Below are 26,246 nucleotides of genomic sequence, written 5' to 3' on the forward strand. Positions count from 1 at the left end.
CAGGGCAGGATGTAGCATTTGTTGGCCTAACCAAAACTTTGTGTAAGTTCAGTTTCTGTCTTTGACTGTGTGTTCTCTCTCTCGCTCTCCATTCCATATTGTTGTTTCTCGCTCTCTGGCCCCAGTTCCATATGTTATTTCTCTCTCTCTCCGTATGTACTTCATGTGCTGTTCCTCTGTCTCTTCTCTCTGGATCTGGGTCTGTTTACTATGTGGTGTTTCTCTCTCCAGACCCATGTTTTGTGTTTTGCTTTCCCCCCTCTTCTCGCTTGCTGAGAATTGCTTGTGTTGTTTCTATTTGTTTCAGAGTTGGGAAAACAGGAGGAGGTATTCAATTCAACAAAGCTGGACCCAGACCGATGTGAGAGCTGTTATGGGGCAGAATCTGAGGACATGAAGTGAGTGTCTCTGATCAGTTCTTGGCAATTGAGATAATCAGAATGAAAGGAAACCTTCTTTGAGCTGAAGACCAGGAGGATCACGGCTCCAGGCCCTGGGTCCAAGGGGAGTTAGAGCACATCCTGATTGGGAAGGAGCATTAACAGGTTAACCAGCCCCTCTCAGTTACCATCCTGCAATCCCTAGTAGCAGACAGAGGTGCTTTGCTGTGTTTCCTTCAGTTGGTGCTCACCAACTTCACCCATCAGTGCTGTGACAGTCTCCAATTAGACTCACTCCACTACTCTTTCTCCTTTGCTTTGCATCTGTTTCTTTGTCCAATTCCTGTTTGGAAGTTCTTGAATCTCTTGAAATCATTCTTGAATTGCCATATTCTAAGGTGGTGATTTTAAGATTGATTTCCTTTTATTTTGCTAAGTACTTAGCCATATCCTTTGGCTACTGACACTCCAATCAGTAAAAACAGTGTCTTCCTTCATATCAACACCCCTCAGTTTTGAACACCTTTATGAAATCTCCATTAATATTCTTCACTCTGAGGAAAAAATAGCCTCAAGTTTTTTAGTCTCTCTTTGTAACTCCAAGCTTTATTGCCTGGGACTGTTTTGATAAGTCTTATGCCCTGAATACCCAAGACCAGCTTTTAATGTATATTAAGAAGAGCATTTGTCACAACATTGAGGTTTAGGGACACTGCTTTCCCCCAGTCTATAAAGCAACCTTTTACTCGAATGCTCAAATATGAACAATAACTCTCAACTTCACACTGCACTTTCTCTTCCCTGACCAAGTTGGTATTTGTCATTGCCACTGCTGTTTCAGTTTGCCAACAAGTCTAATATGTTGCATATTTTTCAAAAGGTTTGCGAACAGCCATTAGTTGGGTTATTGCCAGTCCCTAATGTCCTGGAGAATGTGGTGGTGAGTTACTTTCATGACTCACTGCAGTCCACATTCTGTCTTGTCCACTAACAATGAAATTGTGTTCCAGAGTCCAATATTTTATATAGGTAGTAAAACAACAGTCATAATATTGATTTCTGTGCCTGTCCCCCAGTCAGAACAATATTTGTTCACCATAACTGTCTATTCCCTTAGCCAATCCTGTTCCAAGTTAACATCATCCATTTAGTCCTGTGCTTTAGTGTGAGTAAGTCTGTATGTATTACTTTATTAAACCCATTCTGAAAGTCCATATCCACCTCTCACCCAGCAGCAAACCCCGTCCTTCAGGAAGACAGATGCAGTGATCTTCCCCAACATGATGCTCTGGAATGTGCCCAAAGAGGATTGGAGAGAGAAGTTGTCCCCATCCAGCTGGAACTGCTGATATGCAGACTCTGGCTGCTGAGAGCTCATGTGTCATTACAGATGAATAATACTGGCCTGTGCAGCAAGTACCTACAGTAACACGTGCTAATTTGTCCACACAGATGCTGCAACACATGTGCTGATGTACGTGAAGCCTACAGACGGAAAGGCTGGGCGTTCAAAAATGCAGATACCATTGAGCAATGCATGAGGGAAGGATTCACGCAGAAGCTGCAGGAGCAGAAGAATGAGGGCTGCCAGGTGTATGGATTCCTAGAGGTCAATAAAGTGAGTCTGCGAGGAGAAGTTGGGATAATAATTGTGGTTAGACATTGGTTATCAGGGACAATTGTTCTGGTGTTTGTGGCTAGCTGTTGTTTATTGTGGACGGGAGAGCTCTGTGGTGAGCTGTTGGTTTGTGGGCAGGAGGGTTCTGCAGTTGACTGTTGGTTATTGGGGACGGGAGGGCTCTGTGGTTATCTGTTGGTTATTGGGGACGGGAGGGTGGTGTGGTTAGCTGTTGGTTATTGGGGACGGGAGGGCTCTGTGGTCAGCTGTTGGTTATTGGGGCCGGGAGGGTGGTATGGTCAGCTATTGGTTATTGGGGATGGGAGGGTGGTGTGGTCAGTTGTTGGTTATTGGGGACGGGAGGGTGGTGTGGTTAGCTGTTGGATATTGGGGCCGGGAAGGCTCTGTGGTCAGCTGTTGGTTATTGGGGATGGGAGGGTGGTGTGGTTAGCTGTTGGATATTGGGGCCGGGAGGGCTCTGTGGTCAGCTGTTGGTTATTGGGGCCGGGAGGGTGGTATGGTCAGCTATTGGTTATTGGGGACGGGAGGGTGGTGTGGTCAGTTGTTGGTTATTGGGGACGGGAGGGTGGTGTGGTTAGCTGTTGGATATTGGGGCTGGGAGGGCTCTGTGGTCAGCTGTTGGTTATTGGGGATGGGAGGGTGGTGTGGTTAGCTGTTGGATATTGGGGCTGGGAGGGCTCTGTGGTCAGCTGTTGGTTATTGGGGATGGGAGGGTGGTGTGGTTAGCTGTTGGTTATTGGGGACGGGAGGGTGGTGTGGTCAGTTGTTGGTTATTGGGGATGGGAGGGCTCTGTGGTTAGCTGTTGGTTATTGGGGACGGGAGGGTGGTGCGGTCAGTTGTTGGTTATTGGGGATGGGAGGGTGGTGTGGTCAGTTGGTTATTGGGGATGGGAGGGCTCTCGTTAGCTGTTGGTCATTGGGGACGGGAGGGGGGTGCGGTCAGTTGGTTATTGGGGATGGGAGGGCTCTAGTTAGCTGTTGGTCATGGGGACGGGAGGGTGGTGCGGTCAGTTGTTGGTTATTGGGGACAGGAGAGCTATGTGGTTTGCTGTTGGTTACTGAGGACACAAGGGTTCTGTGGTTCAATATGAATTGCATTTTTTTAAACTATCTCCTATCTTTTTATTTCTTGTTAGGTGGCAGGGAATTTCCATTTTGCTCCTGGGAAAAGTTTTCAGCAGTCACATGTCCATGGTAAGAGAATACTGAATCCCCCTAAAGGGATTTTAGATCGGGAATGTGAGTGGGTGTGTTTACAACAGTTTGGGGGCTGGGGTAATGTTTGGAAAGGGGGTTTGAAGGAATTATTTAAAGAAGGACAAGTTACGTTTATTGACGGCTTCATAAAGGTGCTTTACCGCATTGGGTCACCTGAAGCACAAGAGCCAAAGTATCAAAAGATTTTATAACTCAGTGCAAGGATTAGCAAGGGAACTTCAGAGCCCAAGGCCATAAGGCTAGGAGCATGTCAATCAATGAATAGCAATTAAAATTGCTAAAACCAATAGGCTGGAATTGGAGGAACACAAAGTGTTGTTGGTTCAGAGGACAATAGAGAGATAAGGAGGGCAGGCACGATAGATGTGTTTGAACACATTGTGTCATCATCAGTTTGTGTATTTGTTGATCAGTGAGCCCGGCGAAATGAGACAGCAGGACTGTAAGGGTTAGAATATGAGCATGAATGAGAGTGTAAGGAGATGAACTGGGGCAGTAGGGATGGACATATCGCAGAGATTGAATTTTGATGATGGACTGCTTATGGATTTGGATTCTGCTTGGGATCAGATAGATTGCATTGTCTAGTTCAGCGTCAGACAGTGCCAGATTGAGGGGTAGAATCAGTGTCTAGTGAACAGACTTTGTGCTGGAGACCAAAGACTATGACTTTCTCAGCACGTAATTTGGAAATGTTGTCTTATCCAGTATATGTCAGACGAGCAGAATGAGAAATGAGACCGAGAAGGGAGGTCATGCTGAGCTACAGCTGCCTGATATCAGCACACACATGGAGTCTAGTGTGCTTTTGGTGGGGGTCAGGAGATGTGTCTTCACCCCGAGAATGGGGGAGCCTGTGGGATCCTCTGTCACAGAAAGTGGTTGAAGCCAAAATATTTAGTGTTTTCAAGAAGGAGATAATGTAGTTCTTCGGGATAAAGGAATCAAATGGTATGGGGCAAAAGAGATCAGCCATGATCATATTGAATGTGGAATGGGGTCGATAGACTGAGTGGCCCACTCCTATTTTCTATTTTTATCTATAGCTGACTGGCAATATGTCAATGAGGATTAGCTGGGGCCAAGGGTTTGTCTTGGAGGATAGCAGCTGTAACTGAGGGAAACCATAGCAAGGCATTTTCAGGCTGACATTGAAAGACAAGAAGGACCAGCTGAGAGCAGTCCCACCGAGGTGGATGGGACAGGAGAGGGTTGCAGACAGAATGAGAAAGGGTAATTTACATGGTGATGTAGCATTCTACTTGAGCCTTTTGGTCCTGTGTCAGGGACAGAATCGAGGGAATTCAGGGAAACATGGATTTGTGTTAATGAAATGACAACACAGTGAAAGACTGGAGATAAATGAGAAGGTGATGATGGAGTGATAGTTTGCAAGGATAGAAAGTTGTTAATGGATATTTGAAGAGACAGATGGTAATAGCAGAATATTTAAGAAGGGCACAGTATTTGGGGGAAGAGAGCTGTTGACAATACCCATTAACATGGCAGTAGGAGGGGAAGTTGAGTGGTCACCTGTTTGATCAGATCAAAGGAGCACGAGGTGGGACTTGTGGATAAGATGACTTTGCAGTGGGGATAAAGGGAGATGGAAGAGAAACATAAGAGTTTCAGGGCTAGGACAGGGAAGTTTTGGGGAACATTTGTTCTTATGGGTTAGTGGAAGGGAGGTACCAACAGGAAGCTGAACTAATGGTCTCTATGTTTGTAACTAAGGAGCTCAAGACTTCATTGTAATGGATAGTGAATGGTGAAGGAGTGGCAGGTTTACAAAGACAACCTACAGTGAAGTGGAGCAAGTCATTGTCATTGCATTCCTAACTGATCCTGAAGCAGTGAACGGTTTTAGCAGAACCAAAATGTTATATTTGATTTGTCCAATTAAATCGGATAGGGAATGGCCAAGCTAGTTAACTACCTTCATTCCAAATCTGTGTTCCCTCAGACTTTAGGGAGTGGAGATGGTAGCAGAGGAATAAGCCGATTTAATAACAAATATTTCAATGGGGCTGAGCATCAGGTAAGGGTGTGATTGAGCCAATCAACAGCCACAAGTAATGCTTCAAATAGTGAGCTAAAGGCTGAGGACAGAGAGTATTTTCCTCAGATTGCACACGTGAGGAACTGAGTTGGAAAGGGGAAACTGACGAGCGATTCATAGGGAGGGGTGACCTTATCTGTGATACAGACTAATTGTGGACTTAGCAAAAGCTCCAAGCTCTGTCTGATTCTGTATGTTCCCCAGTATTTTACACCTGTGTGATTCTACCTGCATTCTCCAAGATACAGTCAAATTTTCTGTGTGATTGCCCAATGATGCTTCCCTACTTTTAAAAATTGTTTCTTTTCTTCCTTGCAGTCCATGCTGTTGAGAGTAAGTGACTAATTCTCGATTCTGTTCCCTCTACATGCCTTTTATAGTTCTCCCCATCTTGTAAAACCTGATTTGTTGGAATGCCTGTTAAACACTGTCTTTTGCTGAAGCCCACTTGCTCTGTCTAGTTCCTGGCTCTGCTTTGTATTAATCATGATCACGTTGCATGAATCTGTAGAATGTGCTGAGAATTCAGTAGACCAACTGGGCAGGATTTTCACTGTGTCACTGACCTGAAAATCACCATGTTTCTGTCCTGTAAACCAAAAAGATGATTAATTATGTGACACTAGTTCTGGATACAGATCTGCTAACGTATAACACTGGGGGTACAGTACTGGTGGGGACAGGTCTGTCACAGTGTAACACTGGGGTACAGTACTGGTGGGGACAGGTCTGTCACAGTGTAACACTGGGGTACAGTACTGGTGGGGACAGGTCTGTCACAGTGTAACACTGGGTACAGTACTGGTGGGGACAGGTCTGTCACTGTGTAACACTGGGGTACAGTACTGGTGGGGACAGGTCTGTCACTGTGTAACACTGGGGTACAGTACTGGTGGGGACAGGTCTGTCATTGTGTAACAGTGGGGTACAGTACTGGTGGGGACAGGTCTGTCACTAACACTGGGGTACAGTACTGGTGGGGACAGGTCTGTCACTGTATAACACTGGGGTACAGTACTGGGGACAGGTCTGTCACAGTGTAACACTGGGGTACAGTACTGGTGGGGACAGGTCTGTCACAGTGTAACACTGGGGTACAGTACTGGTGGGGACAGGTCAGTCACTAACACTGGGGTACAGTAGTGGTGGGGACAGGTCTGTCACTGTATAACACTGGGGTACAGTACTGGTGGGGACAGGTCAGTCACTAACACTGGGGTACAGTACTGGTGGGGACAGGTCAGTCACTAACACTGGGGTACAGTACTGGTGGGGACAGGTCAGTCACTAACACTGGGGTACAGTAGTGGTGGGGACAGGTCTGTCATTGTGTAACACTGGGGTACAGTACTGGGGACAGGTCTGTCACAGTGTAACACTGGGGTACAGTACTGGGGACAGGTCTGTCACAGTGTAACACTGGGGTACAGTACTGGTGGGGACAGGTCAGTCACTAACACTGGGGTACAGTACTGGTGGGGACAGGTCAGTCACTAACACTGGGGTACAGTAGTGGTGGGGACAGGTCTGTCACTAACACTGGGGTACAGTAGTGGAGGGATGGGTCTATTACTAAGGCATAGGTACGAGACTGGTGGGTATCAGTCTGACGCTATCTAAGGAAAGTCATGATTTGGAGATGCTGGTGTTGGACTGGAGTGTAAAAAGTTAAAAATCACACAACAACAGGTTATGTCCAACAGGTTTAATTGAAAGCACTAGCTTTCGGAAGCTGATGAAGGAGCAGCGCTCCGAAAGCTAGTGCTTCCAATTAAATCTGTTGGACTATAACCTGGTGTTGTGTGATTTTTAGCTATTTAAGCAAAGATGTGCTAGCCTTGGAATGGGTCCAGAGAAGGTTTACAAGAATGTTCCTGGGGGTGAAGGGCTTTCTCGTACGAGAGAAGAGTATGAGGACTCTGGGTCGATGTAGTTCAGAAAGACGAGAGGGGAATCTGATTTTAAGTTACAGAATACAGAGAAGCCTGGATAGAATGAACATGGGGAAGATGCTTCCATTAGTAAGAGAGACTCGGACCCAAGGGCACAGCCTGTGAGTGAAGGGATGATCCTTTAGAATGGAGATGAGGATTTTTTTCAGCCAGAGACTCTGTGGCCCTCGGAGGGCTGTGGTGTCCACGTCATTGAGTGTCTTTAAGACAGAAATACGTAGGTTCTTGCTTGGAAAGAGGATCAAGGGTTGTGGGGAGAAGGCAGGAGAATGGCTTTGAGAAATGTATTAGCCATGATATGGTGGAGCAGACTCACTGAGCTGAATGGCCTCATTTTGCTCCCATATCTTCTGACCTTTTAACACCAGTCCAGTGCTGTTACAGGGCTGTTGTGGATCACACTGGGATACAGTACTGGTAGGTACATTGGAAATGACATTCCTGTAAGATGCTAAATTAAGGGCAAACGTATATTTTTCATTCAAGTGATGTGTGTCACTGGCTGGACAGTATTTATTGTCTGTTCCCAGCTGTCCTTGAGAAGGTGGTGGTGAGCTGTCTTCTTGAACTGTTGAAGTCCATTTGGTACAAGTACACCCACAATGCTGCTGGAAGTTCCAGGATTTTGACCCAGCAACAGTGAAAGGAAGGTGATATATTGTCAGGTCAGGATGGAGAGTGGTTTGGACAGGAACCTGCAGGGGGTGGTGTTCCCATTTATCTGCTGCCCTTGTCCTTCTGGATTGAATAGGTAATGAGTTTGGAAGGTGCTCAGTCATGAGCCTTTAGAAATTTATGCAGGCCATCTTGTGGATAGTACACACTGCTGCTACTGTGTGTAAACGATGGAGGGAGTGGACACTTGTGGTGTGGTGTCAGTCAAGCTGACTTCTTTGTCCTAGATTGTGTCAAACTACTTGAGTGTTGTTGGAGCTGCACGCATCCAGGCAGGTGGGGAGTATTCCATCACACTCTTATACCTTGCAGATGGTAGACCACCTTTGGGAAGTTGGGAGCCACTCCAGGATTACTAGCCTCTGACCTGCTCTTGTAGCTACAGTGTTTGTATTATTGTGCTAAGCCACTGACCATTAGTGTCACAATGACTACTGTATCTGAGAGAGAATGGGCGCAAGATCTTTAACTTTGATTTTAAAAGCCTGTTTTGCAGTGTTGTTACTAATGCTTGTGGCTTTCACTGCTGATGCCTATTTCAGGAATATTTATACATGAATTAACTGATATTAACAGCAGAGATAAACGGATATTAAATAACTCAGAATGGCTGCAAAGAAATAACAAGCTTGCTTATGTACAATAATTAAACAGGTTATTTTCCAATCGAAATGAAATGCTTCCCATTGGTTATTGGACACTGTTCACCTAGTTGACAGCAAATATCTCTCTCTCTAAACAAAACTAAGCAAAGAACTGTGGATGCTGGAAATCAGAAGCAAAGAGAGAAATTGCTGGGAAAACTCTGCAGGTCTGGCAGCATCTGTGGAGAGAACGCAGTTAATGTTTCACATCCAGTGACCCTTGTTCAAAATTCTTCGAAGAAGAGTCACTGGACTGGAAATAGTAACTTTGTGTTCTCTCCACAGATTATGCCAGACCTGCTGTTTGTAACTCTCTTTGAATATTAACATCTGGGAATGCAGATGGACAACCAGAACCTGATTAACTGCAGAAGATTTTAATTACAGTCCTTGTGTTTTATAGAATATTATCTTTTGTTTTTAGTCATTCACATTTTTTTCCGATGGGGTGTGGGTGTCACTAGCTAGGCCAGCATTTATTACCCATCCCTAATTGTTCTGAGATGGTGTGGTAAACTGCCTTCCTGAACCACTGCAGTTGATGTGATTTGGAGATGCCGGTGTTGGACTGGGATGTACAAGATTAAGATCACACAACACCAGGTTATAGTTCAACAAGTTTATTTGGAAGCACTAGCTTTCAGAGTGCTGCTCCTTCAGATGTTTTTGGAGTATAAGATTGTAAGAGACAGAATTTATAGCAAAAGTTTACAGTGTGCATTAACTGAAATTATATATTGATAAAGACCTGGATTGTTTGTTAAGTCTCTCATCTTTTAGAATGACCATGTTGGTTTCAGTTCTTTCATATGTAAATTGCAGAACTTTTTTAAAGTTACACTCTCAAGTGAACTTTAACGGCAGGTGCCACGTTGGCCCAGATAATGCATTGAAGGTGTGAGGTGCCCTGTGTGAGGCTGTCTGTGCCCCAATGTTCAGACTAATTCTAATCTAAAAAAGGGGTTTATAGACTCTTACATGGATTCATGCAGGTTTGAGCAAAATGAAATGCAAGTATAAATTCACTCCACAAACTTGTGTGTTTGGTGGGGGTGGGGGGGCGGGGGGGGGGGGGGGGTGGTGGTATGAGTGTCTGTCAGAGAGTATGTGTACGTGTGAGAGTGTAAAGGGGTATAGGTCTGTGAGAGGGTGCGTGTGTGAGCATATGAGAGAAGGTCTGCATGAGTGAGTCTTTAGGAGTGTCTGTGTCTCTCCATCTATTTGTGTGTAGTACAATCGTGCAGTGGGGTCACCTGTAATGTGACATGAACCCAAGATCCCAGTTGAGGCCATCCCCATGGGTACCGAACTTGGCTATCAGACTCTGCTCGGCCTCTTTGCGTTGCTGCCTGTCCCGAAGTCTGCCTCGGAGGATAGTCACCTGAAGATCCAAGGTGGAATGTCCCGGACTGATGAAGTGCTCTCTGACTGGGAGGGAACACCCCTGTCTGTTGATTGTTGTGTGGTCCCCATTCATTCGTTGCCATAGCCTTTGCTTGGTCTTGCCAATGTACTATACCTCAGGGTATCCTTGCCTACAGCGTATAAGGTAGACAACGTTGGCTGAGTTGCATGAGCACCTGCCACATACGTGGTGGGTGGTGTCCCCACGTGTCGTGGTGGTATCCATGTCGACGTTCTGACATGTTGTGCAGCGTCTACCATGACAGGGTGGTATGGAAAACAACGCAGGGTGGCTGAGCAGAAGCTGATAGCCAAGTTTGGTACCCATAGGAATGGCCTCAACGGGACCTTGGGTTCATGTCACACTACAGGTGACCCCACTGCACTAAACACACACACACACACACACACACACACAGACCATCTCTCATATGCTCTCACATACAGTCCCACGATCTCACGCGCACACATACGCTGTCACAGACTTATTCCCCTTCACACACTCATTTATATACATATACACACTGTCTCACAGACACTCATACCTCCCCTGCACATACACATCTACTTGCGACACACACACACACACACACACATCTATATAAAAGCTTGTGGGATGAATTTGTACTTGCAGAATTACATGTTAGTTTGCTTAAAACCTGCATGAATCCATGTAAGATTCTGTAATTCCCTTTTTTAGATTTGAATCAGTCTGAACATTGGGGCACAGGCAGCCCCACACAGGTCACCTCACACCTTCAATGCATTATCTGGGCCAACATGGCACCTATTAGACAATCGACAATAGGTGCAGGAGTAGGCCATTCTGCCCTTCGAGCCTGCACCACCATTCAATATGATCATGGCTGATCATCCTCAATCAGTATCCTGTTCCTGCCTTATCTCCATAATCTTTGATTCCACTATCCTTGAGAGCTCTATCCAACTCTTTCTTAAATGAATCCAGAGACTGGGCCTCCACTGGCAGAGCATTCACACACCCACCACTCTCTGGGTGAAGAAGTTTCTCCTCATCTCTGTCCTAAATGGTCTACCCCGTATTTTTAAGCTGTGTCCTCTGGTTCGGCACTCACCCATCAGCGGAAACATGTTTCCTGCCTCCAAAGTGTCCAATCCTTTAATAATCTTATACGTCTCAATCAGATCCCCTCTCAGTCTTCTAAACTCAAGGGTATACAAGCCCAGTCGCTCCAATCTTTCAACATAAAATTGTCTCGCCATTCCAGGAATTGACCTCGTGAACCTACGCTGCACTCCCTCAATAGCCAGAATGTCTTTCTTCAAATTTGGAGACCAGAACTTAGCAATATTCCAGGTGCGGTCTCACCAGGGCCCTGTATAGCTGCAGAAGAACCTCTTTGCTTCTATACTCAATCCCTCTTGTTATGAAGGCCAGCATGCTATTAGCTTTCTTCACTACCTTCATTGACTGGTGTACAAGAACACCCAGATCTCTTTGTCCTGCCCCTTTACCTAAATTGATTCCATTTAGGTAGTAATCTGCCTTCCTGTTCTTGCCACCAAAGTGGATAACCATACATTTATCCACATTAAACTGCATCTGCCATGCATCTGTCCACTCACCTAACCTGTCCAGGTCACCCTGTAACCTCCTAACATCCTCCTCACATTTCACCCTGCTACCCCGCTTTGTATCATCAGCAATTTTGCTAATGTTACTATTAATACCATCTTCTATATCATTAATATATATTGTAAAAAGCTGCGGTCCCAGCACTGATCCCTGCGGTATTGTTAAAGTTTATTTGAGAATGTAACTTTTAAAAAGTTCTGGGATTTAAATATGAAAGAACTGAAACCAACATGGTCATTCTAAAAGATGAGAGACTTAACAAACAATCCAGATCTTTTTCAATATATAATTTCAGTTACATCAAACTTTAAACTTTTGCTAAAAATTCTGTGTCTTAGGATCTTATACTCCACAACCACCTGATGAAGGAGCAGCACTCTGAAAGCTTGTGCTTCCAAATAAACCTGTTGGACTATAACCTGGTGTGGTATGATTTTTTTTTACGCAGTTGACGTGGCTTAGGTATACCCACAATATGGTTAGATGTTGAGTTCCAGGATTTTGACCCAACAGCTTTTGGCAACATCGTCCTTTGTGCTGGATTTGTCTTCAGCCAGTGGGAGGTTTTCCCTCATTGACTTCAGTTTCGCTGGATTCCTCAATGCCACACTCTTGCCTCTGGAATTCTGTGTTTTCTTCCATGTTTGGATTGAACCAAGGCTGTAATGAGGTCTGGAGTTAAGCATTTGCAGCAAAACCCACTGAATATCACTGAGTGGGCTGTTATTGATTAAGTTCTGCTTGATTCCTCTGACAGCAGCCCCTTTTCATTACTGATCATAATTAACTATAGATTTTAAAAGGCATCTGGATGGCCATATAAATAGGAAGGGTTTAAAGGGATATGGGCCAACTGCTATCAAATGGGACGAGATTAATTTAGGATATCTGATTGGCATGGACGAGCTGGACCCAAGGGTCTGTTTCCATGCTGTTCATTTCTGACTGTATGATTGATGGGGAAGTAATTGGCCAATAGGATTTGTCCTGCTTTTTGCACACATGATATAACTGGGCAATTTTCTACATTTTGGTGGTTGCAGATATTGTAGCTGTACTGGAACAGGTTGACTAGGAGCACAGCTAATTCGTGGTCACTAGTCCTCAAATATAGCTGGGATATTGGTAGGGCCCTTAGCCATTTCCTGCTATCATATGGATTGCATAGAATTTGGTGGAAATTGACTTGATGGTGTACAGCTCAGGAAGAGATCAAGATATATTTTCATCTCAACTGATACAATATTTGAAATTGTTATAACCTTGTCTTTTTACACTAGCTTGCTGACACCCCATTGAGAATGAGGATGTTGTATTGAACCTTGGTTGATTCCCCAGCTTAATGGTGATGTGAGGAATATGTGTGTCCAATTTTCTGTTGTGCTAATTGCCTATAGTGTCTCATGGATGTGCAGTTTGAACAGTTAGATCTGTTCTGAATCTATCCTATTTAACACCATGGCATATAACTGATGGTATCCTCACTGTGACAACGTGATTTCATCCCCTTATTTTCTGATTCTATTGTTTGATTAGTCCATGGACAGTCGTCCTGAATTTGACACGTGAGGTTTATTTGGAAGTACAAGCTTTCGGAGTGCTGCTCCTTCACCAGGTAACTATGGAACAGGGTTTATAGCAAAAGATTACAGCATCATGCAGCTGGAATGATACTTTGAACAAACCTAGATTGCTGTTAAGCCTTTTATCTTTTGGAATGGATTGCAAGTTTTGGTTCATTAATTGTAAATCCCAGAACTACTTTTATGCCACATTCTCAAGATAATTTAAGGTTTTATTAAAAAAAGTGACACCTCAACTCAGACAATGCTTCAAGGTGTGTGGTTAGAGTCTGTCTGTATCCCAATCTTGAGTCAGACTGGTTCTATTTCTAAAATAGGAATATATAGAACATTACATTGATGACTGCCGATTGTGCTCTTTTGGAGCAAAATAGAATGTTTCTGCAAATGCACATTCACCTCATAGACTTATGTGGGTGTGCATGCATGTGAGAGAGTGAGTGTGCTTGCGTGTGTGCGTGCTTGGTAGTGTGTGCATGACTGTGACAGAGTATAAGCCTGAGAGGGTGTTTGTGTGGAAGAGGTTATGTGTCTGTATAAGAGAGGGTCTGTGTGAGTGTGTAAAGTGTGTGTGATAAGAGTGTATAGTGTAGTGGTCATCTGTAATGTGACATGAACCTGAAGATCCCAGTTGAGGCCATTCTCGTGGGTACTGAGCGTGGTTATCAGCTTCTGCTCGGCCACTCTGCATTGTTGTGTATCCTTAAGTCCACCTTGGTGGACAGTCACCTGAAGGTCTGATGTCGAATGTCCCGGACCATTGAAATGTTCTCTGACTGGGAGGGAACAGCCCTGTCTGGCGATTGTTGCGCAGTGTCCATTTATCTATTGTCGTAGTGTGTATTTGATCTTGCCAACGTACCATGCCTCAGGGCTTCCTTGCCTTCAGCGTATGAAATAGACAACGTTGGCCAAGTCACACGAACACCTCCACCATACATGGTGGGCAGTGTTCCCATGTGTAATGGTAGTATATGCATGTCGACATTCTGACACGTCTTGCAGTGGTTGCCATGACAGGGTTATATGGGAGCAAAAAAATGATGCAATGTTCTTCACAGCCTGCAACACATTATCGATGAGGATGAGCATCTCGCCAAGACCTTCCACACGCCTCCACTTCTCGCCTTTAAACAACCACCAAACCTTAAATAGATCATTGTTCGCAGCAAATTGCCCAGCTTTCATTAAAACATCAACCACAACATCGTACAACCCTGTCATGGCAAGACGTGTCAGAGTGTCAACATGGATACCACCATTACACATGGGGACACTATCCACTGTGAAAATGGCAGGTACTCATGTGACTCAGCCAACGTTGACTATCTCATACGCTGCAGGCAAGGATGCCCTGAGGTATGTATATTGGTGAGACCGAGCAGATGCCATGCCAATGGATGAATGGACACTGCGCAACAATCACCATATGGAGATATTCCCTCCCAGTTGGGGAACACCTCAGTGGTCAGAGACATTCGACCTCAGATCTTTGGGTGACCATCGTCCAAGATAGACTTCGGGATACGCAACAATGCAGAGTGGCTGAGCAAAAGCTGATAGCCAGGTTCAGTACCCATGAGGATGGCCTCAACTGAGACCTTGTATTCATGTCATACTACAGATGACCCACGACACTGTATTTTCTCTCTCTCTCTCTCATGCACACACCCACCCATAAAGTCTATGGGGTGAATCTGTATGTGCAGTATTGTATTTGAAGAAACATTCTTATTTGCTCAAAAAGCATACAATCTGCAGGCAATCAATCCACATAACATTTTATAAATTCCTACTTCGGAAATAGAACCTGTCTGACTCAACATTGGGACACAGACTCTAACCTCACACTTTTAATGCATTGTCTGAGCTGAAATGTCACACTTTTTTTTATAATACCTTAAGTTATCTCAAGAAAGTGACTTAAAAGTTAAGTTCTGGGATTCAACATATTGGTTAACCAAAATCCGCGACCCATTCTAAAATATGAAAGATTTAAAACAGTCTAAATTTGTTTAATATACTGTTTCATTTGCATGACACTGTGATTTTTTGCTGTAAATTCTCTGCCTTATGATTCTGCTCCACAGCTACCTGATGACACTTCAAAAGCTCGTACTTCCTAGTAAATCTGTTGGACTATAACTTGGTGTTGTGTCATTGTTAACTTCATTCTTCTCGATTGTAATAGTAGTTTGGGTACAACTGAATGACAGAGGCAATTAACGGTCATGTTTCTGTGGGTCTGGCATCATATGTAGACCCTATCTGGTAAGGACATCAGATTTCTATCCGTGAAAGGATTTGCTGAAATAGAACTGTTGCGATGTGGTCACCATTATTTACACTATATTTCTATTCCGTATTTATTCAATTAACTGAATTTAAAGTCCCCAGCTCCCATAGTGGAATCTGAACTCCAAGCTGTTGATTTAGTAGTTTAATAAGAGAACCACTATGCAATGTTCCTACAGTAAATTGTTTTTAAAAAGTCATGTTGTTAAATATTGTTTCTAATTTTTTTTCTCCCCTTTTTCAATCAGTTCATGACCTGCAAACCTTTGGATTGGACAATGTAGGTATTGCTGCAATCTCATGTAATGCTTTTTATTAACCTATTCAATACTGATTTATGTTTCACCTTGAACATTAAATCTCAACTCATTAGACAAGTACAATATTTTGTTTTGCTATGTGATGAAATTAAAAACATTTAAAAAGGTTTATACTGTCTCTACAAGTAGCACAGATGGAAGCAGAAAATTGCAAAGGGACACAGATGAGTTTTAAACATGGGAAAGTGAGAGATCATCCACTTTGGATCAAAAATGAGGAAATGAAGTCAAGGTGCAGATGGTCTGGGATTGTCATCAGGTTAGTTTTTGGAATGGTGGAGTCCCTCATAAATCAAGCTCTCGGTTTTTACCCAATGTCTCAAACTCAATACCATCCTGTAAAGGGCGACACAGTGGCTCAGTGGTTAGCACTGCTGCCTCACAGCACCTGGAACTCAGGTTTGATCCCCCTCAGGCAACTGTCTGTATGGAGTTTGCACATTCCTCCCACAGTCCAAAGATGTGCTGGCCAAGGGGATTAGCCATGGGAAATGCAAGTTTACAATGATAGGGTAGGGGGATGGGTCTGGTTGGGATGCTCTTTGGAGGATCAGTGTGAACTCTGGGTCAAATGGCCTGTTTTCACACTGTAAGGATTCTATGATTTGGCTTTTGAGAGTTCTTTCCAAATTCTGAGTATACAGCTGATGATCTGGAATGAAGAATCGCTGCTTGTGATTAACTTTACACCTTTATAACATTGGTTCAATACTGGAATTTACTCAATATCCTTGAACAGCAACTTGCATCTCAGTACCACGAAACATTCCAAGATGCTTCACAGGAGGTGTTTGTTGAACAGAATTGATACCAAACCACGTGTTATTAAGCAGGATTCCAAAAAAGCTGAAGTGGTAGGTTTGAGGGAGAATTCCAGAGCTGAGGGCCTAAGCACCTAAAGTCAAGTCCACAGTTGGAGTGATTACATGGATCATCCAGTCTCTATACAGGTTTATGGGACTGTTCACTGGGACATATCTAGAAAGGCATCCTGTTGTGCAATACATTTTTCGAGCAACATGTTCTACTTCTCTTCCCCTTCAGATAAACATGACTCACTATATCAGACACCTCTCCTTTGGGAGTGATTATCCAGGAATTGTGAATCCGCTGGATGGAAGTAATATCACAGCACAACAAGGTAAGTGGGACAGTCCTACAGGGAAACACAAGGTAGAGTTGAAAGAATATCATTTGCAAGTTTAAGACTCTTGTCTCCAGTGACAAAACTTATGGTGTAACATACCTTATTATATAATTGACAATTCAGTTTAGTGAAGGTTAGATAGTATTATTTTAATTGGGTATTGTTACCCCACTCGACTCGGAAGTTGCTGATTCCTTCACCAGGAACAAATCATCAGTAGATGTGTTTCCCACTGAATCACTAAAGCAGTTATCATGTCTTACACTGAATAAACAACTGTGGATGGCCCCATACCCACTAAGAATGGTCTGAAACACATAATTAGCCAATTCTTTCTCATCTCAGTCCATACTCACTTGATTAACTGCCCCAACATAAAAGTGAAGTTAGAATAATTTTTCTGTTGGATGTTGCAAGTTCTTTACCTCTGACAGCTGCTTATTGTAAATTACTGGTTCTGAGGCCAAAAACACTACAAACACAACAGAGCTTGGGTGCAACATAGAATCAATATTTAATAGGTTATTAAAACATAAGTGGAACTGGTACAAGTCCAATTTCCTGAGCATCATACGGCAGAGAAACACTTTAAGCCAGTACCAGTTCCCCATATTCCTTTTTGAATGTTGCCGCTGAATCTGTTTTCACTGTTGTGTCAAGCAGCATATTTTAGATCACAACTCAGTTTGGTTATCAACCTTCCTATTGATGCAAGGTTTCTTAGTTACTTGATCAAACTCCTTTGTTGTAAAACACTATTATTATCATCATCATCCTTGTTCCAAAGACAGTAACCCAGCTGTAAATTTCCCCCATGTGCACACAGAGGTTTTGATGTTGCACAGAGTTGAATGCGTTGAATCAGATATGGCCGAAGCACGGTTTTTTAAAGCATCATCATAACTCCCCTGCTTTTGTTCTGTTTTTCTTTTATAAAGCCAAAGATTTGATTCATTGTTAAAACAGTATTCTCAACTTTTCCTCCCAGATCCAAAGATTTCTGTCCATGCAGCCCCTTTAAAATTGTGCCATTTATTTTGGCCTGCCTCTAACGTTCCCATTAAAATGCACTGCTTCACACATTTTTATTTTAGGAGGATGGTGGCAGACTGCCCAAAGTGGATGGAAACATATAAGAAACGAAATGATGTGTGGATGCTGGAAGAACTCAAGAGGTCTGGCACCATCAGAACCAGAGTCATAACTGCGAGACTATGTTTCTGTCTCTGCAGATGCCGCAGGACTGACTTGAGTTCCCCAGCATTTATACTTTTTTTTTAATGTTCTCCTAAAGTCTGTTCTATCTTCATCAAATATCATGCAGCAAAAGCTTCCCCTACCAGATATATTTTATTTGTATTTTGCTATTGACCTCTGCTCCTGTTTGTGCTATTTGTCACCCACTTGTGCTACTGTTAGCAACCTTTTTAGAAGTTCATCTACTGCTGGAGAAATACCTCAGTCCATTTTCAAAACTTTGAAGCAACAGTAAATCATACACTTTAATTTCCATTATTATACAGCTTGTAATCAGGGGGCAGAGCCAGTTGAAACATTATCTGCAATATTTGAAATTTCAGCAGAAAGGAAGAAAAATAATTTTGTTAACATCTGATTCCCATTCCAATTGCCATGAAGGTTCCAAAGGTGCCTCCGCTCTGCATCATGGTCTTACCGACACCACCCAGCAGCTCTCTGCCTCTCAGCCCCAACCTGGAAATCAAATAGTGGGACAGTTACATTGTTGTAGTTGCTAAATGGATAGTAAAATCAAAATTCTTGATCTCTCATTTTCTAATTCAATGAGGCTCAGCTATTCAAACAATATACAGCTCATTCTGTAATAAAGCAGGTTTCATTAACGCAAACTTAATGTAACATGATTGATAAACTGGGGACACTGTTTCTAAAGTGCAAACCTTTAAAACGTGTTGACTGTAACACGATTACATAGCCAACACTTCAGTCGCTGTTTCTATCCTGCAATTTTTGTATAAAGCAGAGTTGCACGACACAATCATCGTATTATAGAAGAACTGACTGTAGGTCAAACTCAGTCGCTAGCTGCAAGCAAGACATTGGCTCCATTATTTTGCTATGCAAATGTTGACAAACTTAAGTTTGGTTCTTTCTGATCAGCGAGATTGTAGACTTCAGTTTAGCTGGACCCTCTAATACTGTATTAGTGGTCTTTCCTTTCAATATGACATGAAACTAAGGGTGACTCCATACTGAAAAGAACGTGGTTATAACAGGATCTTCACATGAAATGATAAATTGGAGCTGGAGTCCCATTGAGTCTGCTTTACCACTTACTATGGTAAATCTACCTCAAGTTAGCCTTTCACAGATAACAGCAGTGGATTATACCTGTCCTGGATAAAATCAGAGGCTTAATAATACTAAAAATTTGTGACCACTTATACAAACACAATTACTGATCCCTACTTAAGGCTTTGTTGAATACGTTTTGAACTCACATGATAGAATGTTTATCATGAATGTATTAACAATCAGTGGTTTAGAAAGCTTTGCTTGATTAGTATTTCATTCCAACTGTGATATCTCTCAGCAGCAAATAACCAGGATGGTGCCTTTACAGTTCTCAAAAACTTGCTATATTCAGTAATATTGTCCAGATTCTCATAGATCTATCTGAGCTGGTCATAGTGCCTGTGCAGGTGCATACTGACAGATATCATGGGAGCATCTATATTGGCTCATCTTTGACATTTGGGAAACACATCCGATTATATTTGTGTTTCCTTTTAGCAAAGGTGGAACACTGAAGTGATTATACTAACCGGAGGCATGAGAAACTGCCAAAAAGTGCACCAGCTGCCATGCCAACTGCACAGCCCATCATGAAGCCCATTTTAACCCTGTCAAAGCAGCTGGGCTGTGACTGCCCATACGGTCCCACAGTGACTGGCATCTAGAGAGAGAAAGGCAGTGATTAGAGAACACCATGACTCATTAGTAACCCACGCTTCTTTCCCCCAATGCCCTATGTTATAGAGTCATATAGCACAAAACAGACCCTTCAGTCCAACTAGTCCACACTGACCATGTTCCTAAACTAAACTAGTTCCACTTGTCTGTACTTGGCCCACATCCCACTAAACTTTCCTATTCGCGTACTTATCCAAATGTATTTTAAATGTAACTGTACTTGCATCCACCACTTCCCCTGGCAATTCACTCCACTCTGTCCTTTTTAAAACTTTCTCTCCTCACCTTAAAAATATGCCCCCTAGTTTTGAACTCCCCCTTGCTATTTGTCTTATGTATGCTCGTCATGATTTTATAAACCTCTAAGGCCACCCCTTAACCTCATTCAGCCACAGACACTAATTCCAGATTTAACAAAATTGGGTCTGGAACTGACACAGGTTTCTTGCAATTCGTTGTCCACAACTCTTACTTTGGTTGGCCTTTTCTGATATCTAACAGTTCCCCAACTAGGGCAAATAAGTAACTATTTAGGAGATTCTCCTTTTTGGTCGCAATTTCAGTTATTAGTTTGATTCTAGTTTATTCAGCCACCTTTATTTTGATGACTGTTTTTAAGACCTAATATCAAGCATAATATCGAGAATTTTGGACTGATATCAAATGATCTTTGTTAACCTACAGTAGATAGCAAACAGGTCTCATATCCCTCCAACTCATTTCCACAAATATGGAGATGTTAATGGGAATGTAACTATTAGTGATCCAGAGGTTAAATTTCTGGTGACCCGGGGATTTAAAAATCTCTCAATGGCACAAATTTGATCAATAAAATCCTCTAATTGAAAACTAACCTCTGGAATAGTAAACATGAAACACTTAAATTCATACATGTAGTGGATCGCAAGAAAAAGAATTTGTGGAATGTCTATGAGTTGGCTTTTTGGAGCAGCTTGTGGTGGAACCCACTAGGGAACAGGCAATTCTGAATTTAGTGTTATGCAATGAGGCAGACTTGATAAGGGAGTATAAGGTGAAGGAACCCTTTGGAGGCAGTGATCATAATATCATTGAATTTACTCTGCAATTTGCGAGTGAGAAGGTGGAATCAGAGGTAACAGTATTACAGTTGAATAAGGGCATCTACAGAGGCAAGAGGAAGGAGCTGGGTAGAATTGACTGGGAGAGGAGCATAGCAGGAAAGACAACGTAATAGCAATGGCAGGAGTTTCTGGGAGTAATTTGAGAGACAGATTCATCTCAAACAAAAAGCAGCACAGTACAGGGAGGATGAGACAACAAGGAAAGTCAGGAACAGCATAAAAGCAAAAGAGAAAGCACAATGTGGCAGAGGGCAGTGGGAAACCAAGGGATTGGGAAGTTTACAAAGACCAACAGGGGACAACTAACAAAGTAGTAAGGAGGGAGAAGAATATGAGGGTAAGCTAGTTGGTAATTTAAAAGATTGCAAGAGTTTCTTTGGATATTTAAAGAGCAAAAGAGAGGCAAAACTTTGGTCATTGGTAAGATTTTGGAGTTCATTGTGAAGGCTGAGGTTTCTGAATAAATGGAAGTGCATGGTAAAATAGGACAAAGTCAGCATGGTTTCATCAAGGGGAGGTTATGCCTGACAAAGCTGTTCGAATTCTTTGAGGAGGTAATGAGTAGGTGAGATCAAGGAGAGCCAATGGATGTTATCTACCTGGACTTCAAGAAAGCCTTTGACAAGGTGCCCCATAGGAGGCTACTGAGTAAGGTAAGGGCCCATGGTGTTAGAAGCCAGATGCTAGCAATGGATAGAAGCTTGGCTGTCTGACAGAAGGTGGACAGCGATGATACAAGGGTCCTCCTCAGGATGGCAGCCAGTGATGAGTGGTGTTGTGCAAGGGTCAGATCAGACTGACCTCACTGCTGCCTCACAGTGCCAGTGGACCAGAGTTCAATTCCAGCCTTGGCCCACTGTCTGTGTGGAGTTTGTGCATTCTCCCAGTGTCTGCGTGGGTTTTCTCTGGTTTCCTCCCAAAGTCCAAAGATGTGGGGGTTAGGTGAATTGTTTATGCTAAATTACCTGTAGAGTTAGGTGTATTAGTTAGGAGGAATGGGTCTGGGTGGGTTGCTCTTCGGAGGGTTGGTGTGGACTAGTTGGGCCGAAGGGCCTGTTTCCACACTGTAGGGAATCTAATCTAATCTAATGTACTAGCCCTGGAGTGCATCCAGAGGAGGATCACAGGAATGATCCCAGGAATGAAAGGCTTAACGTATGAGGAATATTTAAGGACTCACTCTGTGGTCGATGGAGGTTAGAAGGAATCTAATTGAAAATTATAGAACACTGAAAAGCCTGGACAAAGTGGGTGTTGGGAAAATGTTTCCATTAGCAGGCACCCGAGGGAACAGCTTTAGAGTAAAGGGAAGACCCTATAGAACAGAGATGAGGAGAATCATCTTCAGCCAGAGTGGTCTATCTTTGGAAATCATTGCCACAGAAGACCAGGTCATTGAATATATTTAAGGCTGAGATCGATAGGTTGTTGATTGGTAAGGGGATCCAAAGGTTACAGGGAGAAGGTGGGAGAATGGCAGAGCAGATATGATGGGCCAATTGGCCTAATTTCTGCTTCCGTGTCTTACGGTCTTACACGTGTGGCTGGGTTGGGCCAGCATTCATTATCAATCTGAATTGCCTTGGAAAAGGTGGCAATAAGCTGCCTACTTGAACAGTTGCAGTTCTCGAGTTATAGGTACACCCACAGTGCACTGAAGGTGGGATTTGCAAAATTTCAACATGGCAACATTGAAGGAACAGCAATATATTTTCAAGTCCCAAATGGAGTGGATCTTGGAACTGCTGGTGCCCCCACTTATCTGCTGCCCTTGCCCTGGATGGGTGAGATCATGGGTTTGGCAGATGCTAAGAAGCCAGATGAGCTATAACACTGCATCTTCTAGACGTACACTGCTGCCAGTGTGCGTTGGTGGTGAAGGGTGTGATTGTTGAAGGTGGTGGATGGGATGCCAATTGAGTGGGCCACTTTGTCCTGAGTGGTATCAAGCTTCTTCAGTGTTGTTGGAGTGGCATTCATCCAGGCAAGTGGTAAGTTTTACATCGCACTTCTAACTCGTGTCTTGCAGATAGATGATGGTAGGTGTTTGGGACATGAGTTATTTGCCAGAATTCCTAGCCTCTGACCTGCTCTTGCAGCCAATATTTGTACAGCTGATCTGGTTCAGTTTCTGGTCGTTATTAACGTCTGAGGATGTTGATGGAAATGCCGTTGAACATAAAGGGGTGATAGTTAGATTATCTTGTTGAAGATGGTCATTGTCTGGTGTGAATGTTACTTCCCAATTATCAACTCCAAATGTGATAATCTTGTAGTAGTTGAACATGGACCGCTTCAGTACCTGAAGAATCATGAATTGTGCTGAATATTATGTAGTCATCAGTAAACATGCCCACTTCTGACCTTCGGATAAAGCTGCTGAAGATAACTGGGCCTGAGACACCATCCTGAGGAACCAGGGATCTGGTGGTAGTGATAGTGTCTGTATCTGAGGGCCAGAAGTCCCAGGTTCAAATCCCACTTGTTCCAGAGGGGTAAACCTGAAGAACTTCCATGTGATATCCTAGGGCAGAGACAGCAGGCCTCCTACTATAGTCACCTTCCTTTCTTCTTGCTATGACTCTCACCCATGAGTTTATCACCCAATTCCCATTGACCACAGTTTAATGCCATACTTGGTCACATGTAGCCTTGTTGTCAAGGTCAGTCACTTAAGTTGCCTCTGGAATTCAGCTTTTTAAAAACAAAATTTGGACAAATTGTGATGAGGTCGGGAGCCTAATGGACTGGGTGGAAGATTCCTTCTTTGTGAGTGAAGCTTTAACAGCAGAGGATACCCCAGAGATGGGCAGCTACAGGGAAGTGATTACCACAGGCCCCGAAGATAATCTGGACAAAGCCACCTCATTCCAATAAACGTACCCCGAGCAGGGACTCCCCGTGTCCCCCCCCCCGGACCCCGAGCAGGGACTCCCCGTGTCCCCCCCCCCCCCCCCCCGGACCCCGAGCAGGGACTCCCCGTGCACCCCCCCGGACCCCGAGCAGGGACTCCCCGTGTCCCCCCCCCCGAGCAGGGACTCCCCGTGTCCCCCCCCCCGAGCAGGGACTCCCCGTGTCCCCCCCCCCGGACCCCGAGCAGGGACTCCCCGTGTCCCCCCCCCGGACCCCGAGCAGGGACTCCCCGTGTCCCCCCGGCCCAGACCCACCTGCGGCCCCGCTCACCGTAAAGTCAGTCTCACAGCCTCAGATAATCATCACACCGGAAATGGCGTCTGTGCAGTGGCCGGATGTGCGTTAAGAGCAGTGGATGCCCCGCCTCCTGCGTGACGTCAGGTGACCCGGTGAAAGGTCAGAGTTGATGAAGCAGCTCCAGCCCCAGTGCTGTGAGCCATGCTGTTGTGTATGTGAGTGTGTTTATGGGTGTATATGTGTGTGTGCTGGCACAGTGCAGTCATTCCATTACTGAGCAAACACCAACAGCCTTCACAGTCAGGAACAAGAAATACTGCAACAAATGGACATGCTTCATATAAACATAACCAGCACACTGAGGCAAAACGACCGAACATTCATCACCAAATTAGTTCAATGCCTCTCCAACCATCAACACTGTTATACAGGGACACACCTGTCCCCACCGGTACTGTACCCGTGTTATACAGGGACACACCTGTCCCCACCGGTACTGTACCCCAGTGTTATACAGGGACACACCTGTCCCCACCGGTACTGTACCCCAGTGTTATACAGGGACACACCTGTCCTCACCGGTACTGTACCCCAGTGTTATACAGGGACACACCTGTCCCCACCAGTACTGTACCCCAGTGTTATACAGGGACAGACCTGTCCCCACCAGTACTGTACCCCAGTGTTATACAGGGACACACCTGTCCCCACCAGTACTGTACCCCAGTGTTATACAGTGACACACCTGTCCCCACTAGTACTGTACCCCAGTGTTATACAGGGACACACCTGTCCCCACCAGTACTGTACCCCAGTGTTATACAGGGACACACCTGTCCTCACCAGTACTGTACCCCAGTGTTATACAGGGACAGACCTGTCCTCACCAGTACTGTACCCGAGTGTTATACAGGGACAGACCTGTCCTCACCAGTACTGTATCCCAGTGTTATACAGGGACACACCTGTCCTCACCAATAGTGTACCCCAGTGTTACGCAGTGACAGACCTGTCTTTACCAGTACCGTACCCAAGTGTTATACAGTGATAGACCTGTCTCCCACCTGTACTGTACCCCAGTGTTACAGTGACAGACCTGTCCCCCACCAGTACTGTACCCCATTGTTATACAGTGACAGACCTGTCCCCCACCAGTACTGTACCCCAGTGTTATACATTGACAGCCCCTTCCCCCACCAGTACTGTACCCCATTGTTATACAGTGACAGACCTGTCCCCACCTGTACTGTACCCCAGTGTAATACAGTGAGAGACCCATCCCCCACCAGTACTGTACCCGAGTGTTATACATTGACAGACCTGTCCCCCACCAATTCTGTACCCCAGTGTTATACAGTGACAGACATGTTCCCACCAGTACGGTACCCCAGTGTTATACAGGGACACACCTGTCCCCACCAGTACTGTACCCCAGTGTTATACAGTAACAGACCTGTCCCCACCAGTATTGTACACCAGTGTTATACAGGGACACGCCTGTCCTCACCAGTGTTATACAGGGACACCCCTGTCCCTACCAGTACTGCACACCAGTGTTATACAGGGACACACCTGTCCCCACCAGTACTGTACCCCAGTGTTATACAGGGACACACCTGTCCCCACCAGTACTGTACCCCAGTGTTATACAGGGACACACCCGTCCCCACCAGTACTGTACCCCAGTGTTATACAGGGACACACCTGTCCCCACCAGTACTGTACCCCAGTGTTATACAGGGACACACCTGTCCTCACCAGTACTGTACCCCAGTGTTATACAGGGACACATCTGTCCCCACCAGTACTGTACCCCAGTGTTATACAGGGACACACCTGTCCCCACCAGTACTGTACCCCAGTGTTATACCGTGACAGACCTGTCCCCACCAGTATTGTACCCCAGTGTTATACAGAGCCACACCTGTCCCATCCAGTACTGTACCCCAGTGTTATACAGGGACACGCCTGTCCTCACCAGTGTTATACAGGGACACACCTGTCCCCACCAGTACTGTACCCCAGTGTTATAAAGGGATACACCTGTCCTCACCAGTACTGTACCTCAGTGTTATACAGTGACACACCTGTCTCCACCAGTACTGTACCC

General features: G+C 44.4%; 2 protein-coding genes across 4 annotated transcripts in view; one reads left to right on the top strand and one right to left on the bottom strand.

Moving 5' to 3' along the window:
- Window positions 1–26,246, top strand: part of ergic3 (ERGIC and golgi 3) — a 53,043-nt gene that overhangs the window by 15,011 nt on the left and 11,786 nt on the right. The window contains exons 5-9 of the mRNA XM_072556092.1: window positions 308–398; window positions 1,833–1,998; window positions 3,156–3,213; window positions 15,713–15,744; window positions 16,829–16,925. Coding sequence (XP_072412193.1) covers window positions 308–398; window positions 1,833–1,998; window positions 3,156–3,213; window positions 15,713–15,744; window positions 16,829–16,925 — 444 coding nt within the window. The remainder of the gene's footprint in view (window positions 1–307; window positions 399–1,832; window positions 1,999–3,155; window positions 3,214–15,712; window positions 15,745–16,828; window positions 16,926–26,246) is intronic.
- Window positions 17,422–24,271, bottom strand: romo1 (reactive oxygen species modulator 1). Of its 3 annotated transcripts, none has more exons than XM_072556096.1 (3): window positions 24,170–24,271; window positions 19,736–19,866; window positions 17,422–18,644 (listed from the first exon to the last, which is right to left on the bottom strand). In XM_072556096.1, the coding sequence occupies exons 2-3, from the start codon at window positions 19,864–19,866 to the stop codon at window positions 18,536–18,538; spliced, it is 240 nt and encodes a 79-aa protein (XP_072412197.1). In that variant the 5' UTR covers window positions 24,170–24,271; the 3' UTR covers window positions 17,422–18,535. The 3 variants fall into 3 exon arrangements, with proteins under 3 accessions (XP_072412197.1, XP_072412196.1, XP_072412198.1); XM_072556095.1 differs by having other exon boundaries at window positions 24,154–24,257; XM_072556097.1 differs by lacking the exon at window positions 24,170–24,271 and adding an exon at window positions 23,074–23,094.

This window comes from Chiloscyllium punctatum, chromosome 37 (assembly GCF_047496795.1).
Source record: "Chiloscyllium punctatum isolate Juve2018m chromosome 37, sChiPun1.3, whole genome shotgun sequence".
Classification (NCBI taxonomy): Eukaryota; Metazoa; Chordata; class Chondrichthyes; order Orectolobiformes; family Hemiscylliidae; genus Chiloscyllium; species Chiloscyllium punctatum.

Coding starts and splice junctions, on each gene's coding strand:
- romo1 (XM_072556096.1), bottom strand. CDS start 19,866: ATGCCAGTCACTGTGGGACCGTATGGGCAGTCACAGCCCAGCTGCTTT. Junction 18,645..19,735: donor GGCAGTTTCTCATGCCTCCG/GTTAGTATAATC, acceptor TTTGATTTCCAG/GTTGGGGCTGAGAGGCAGAG.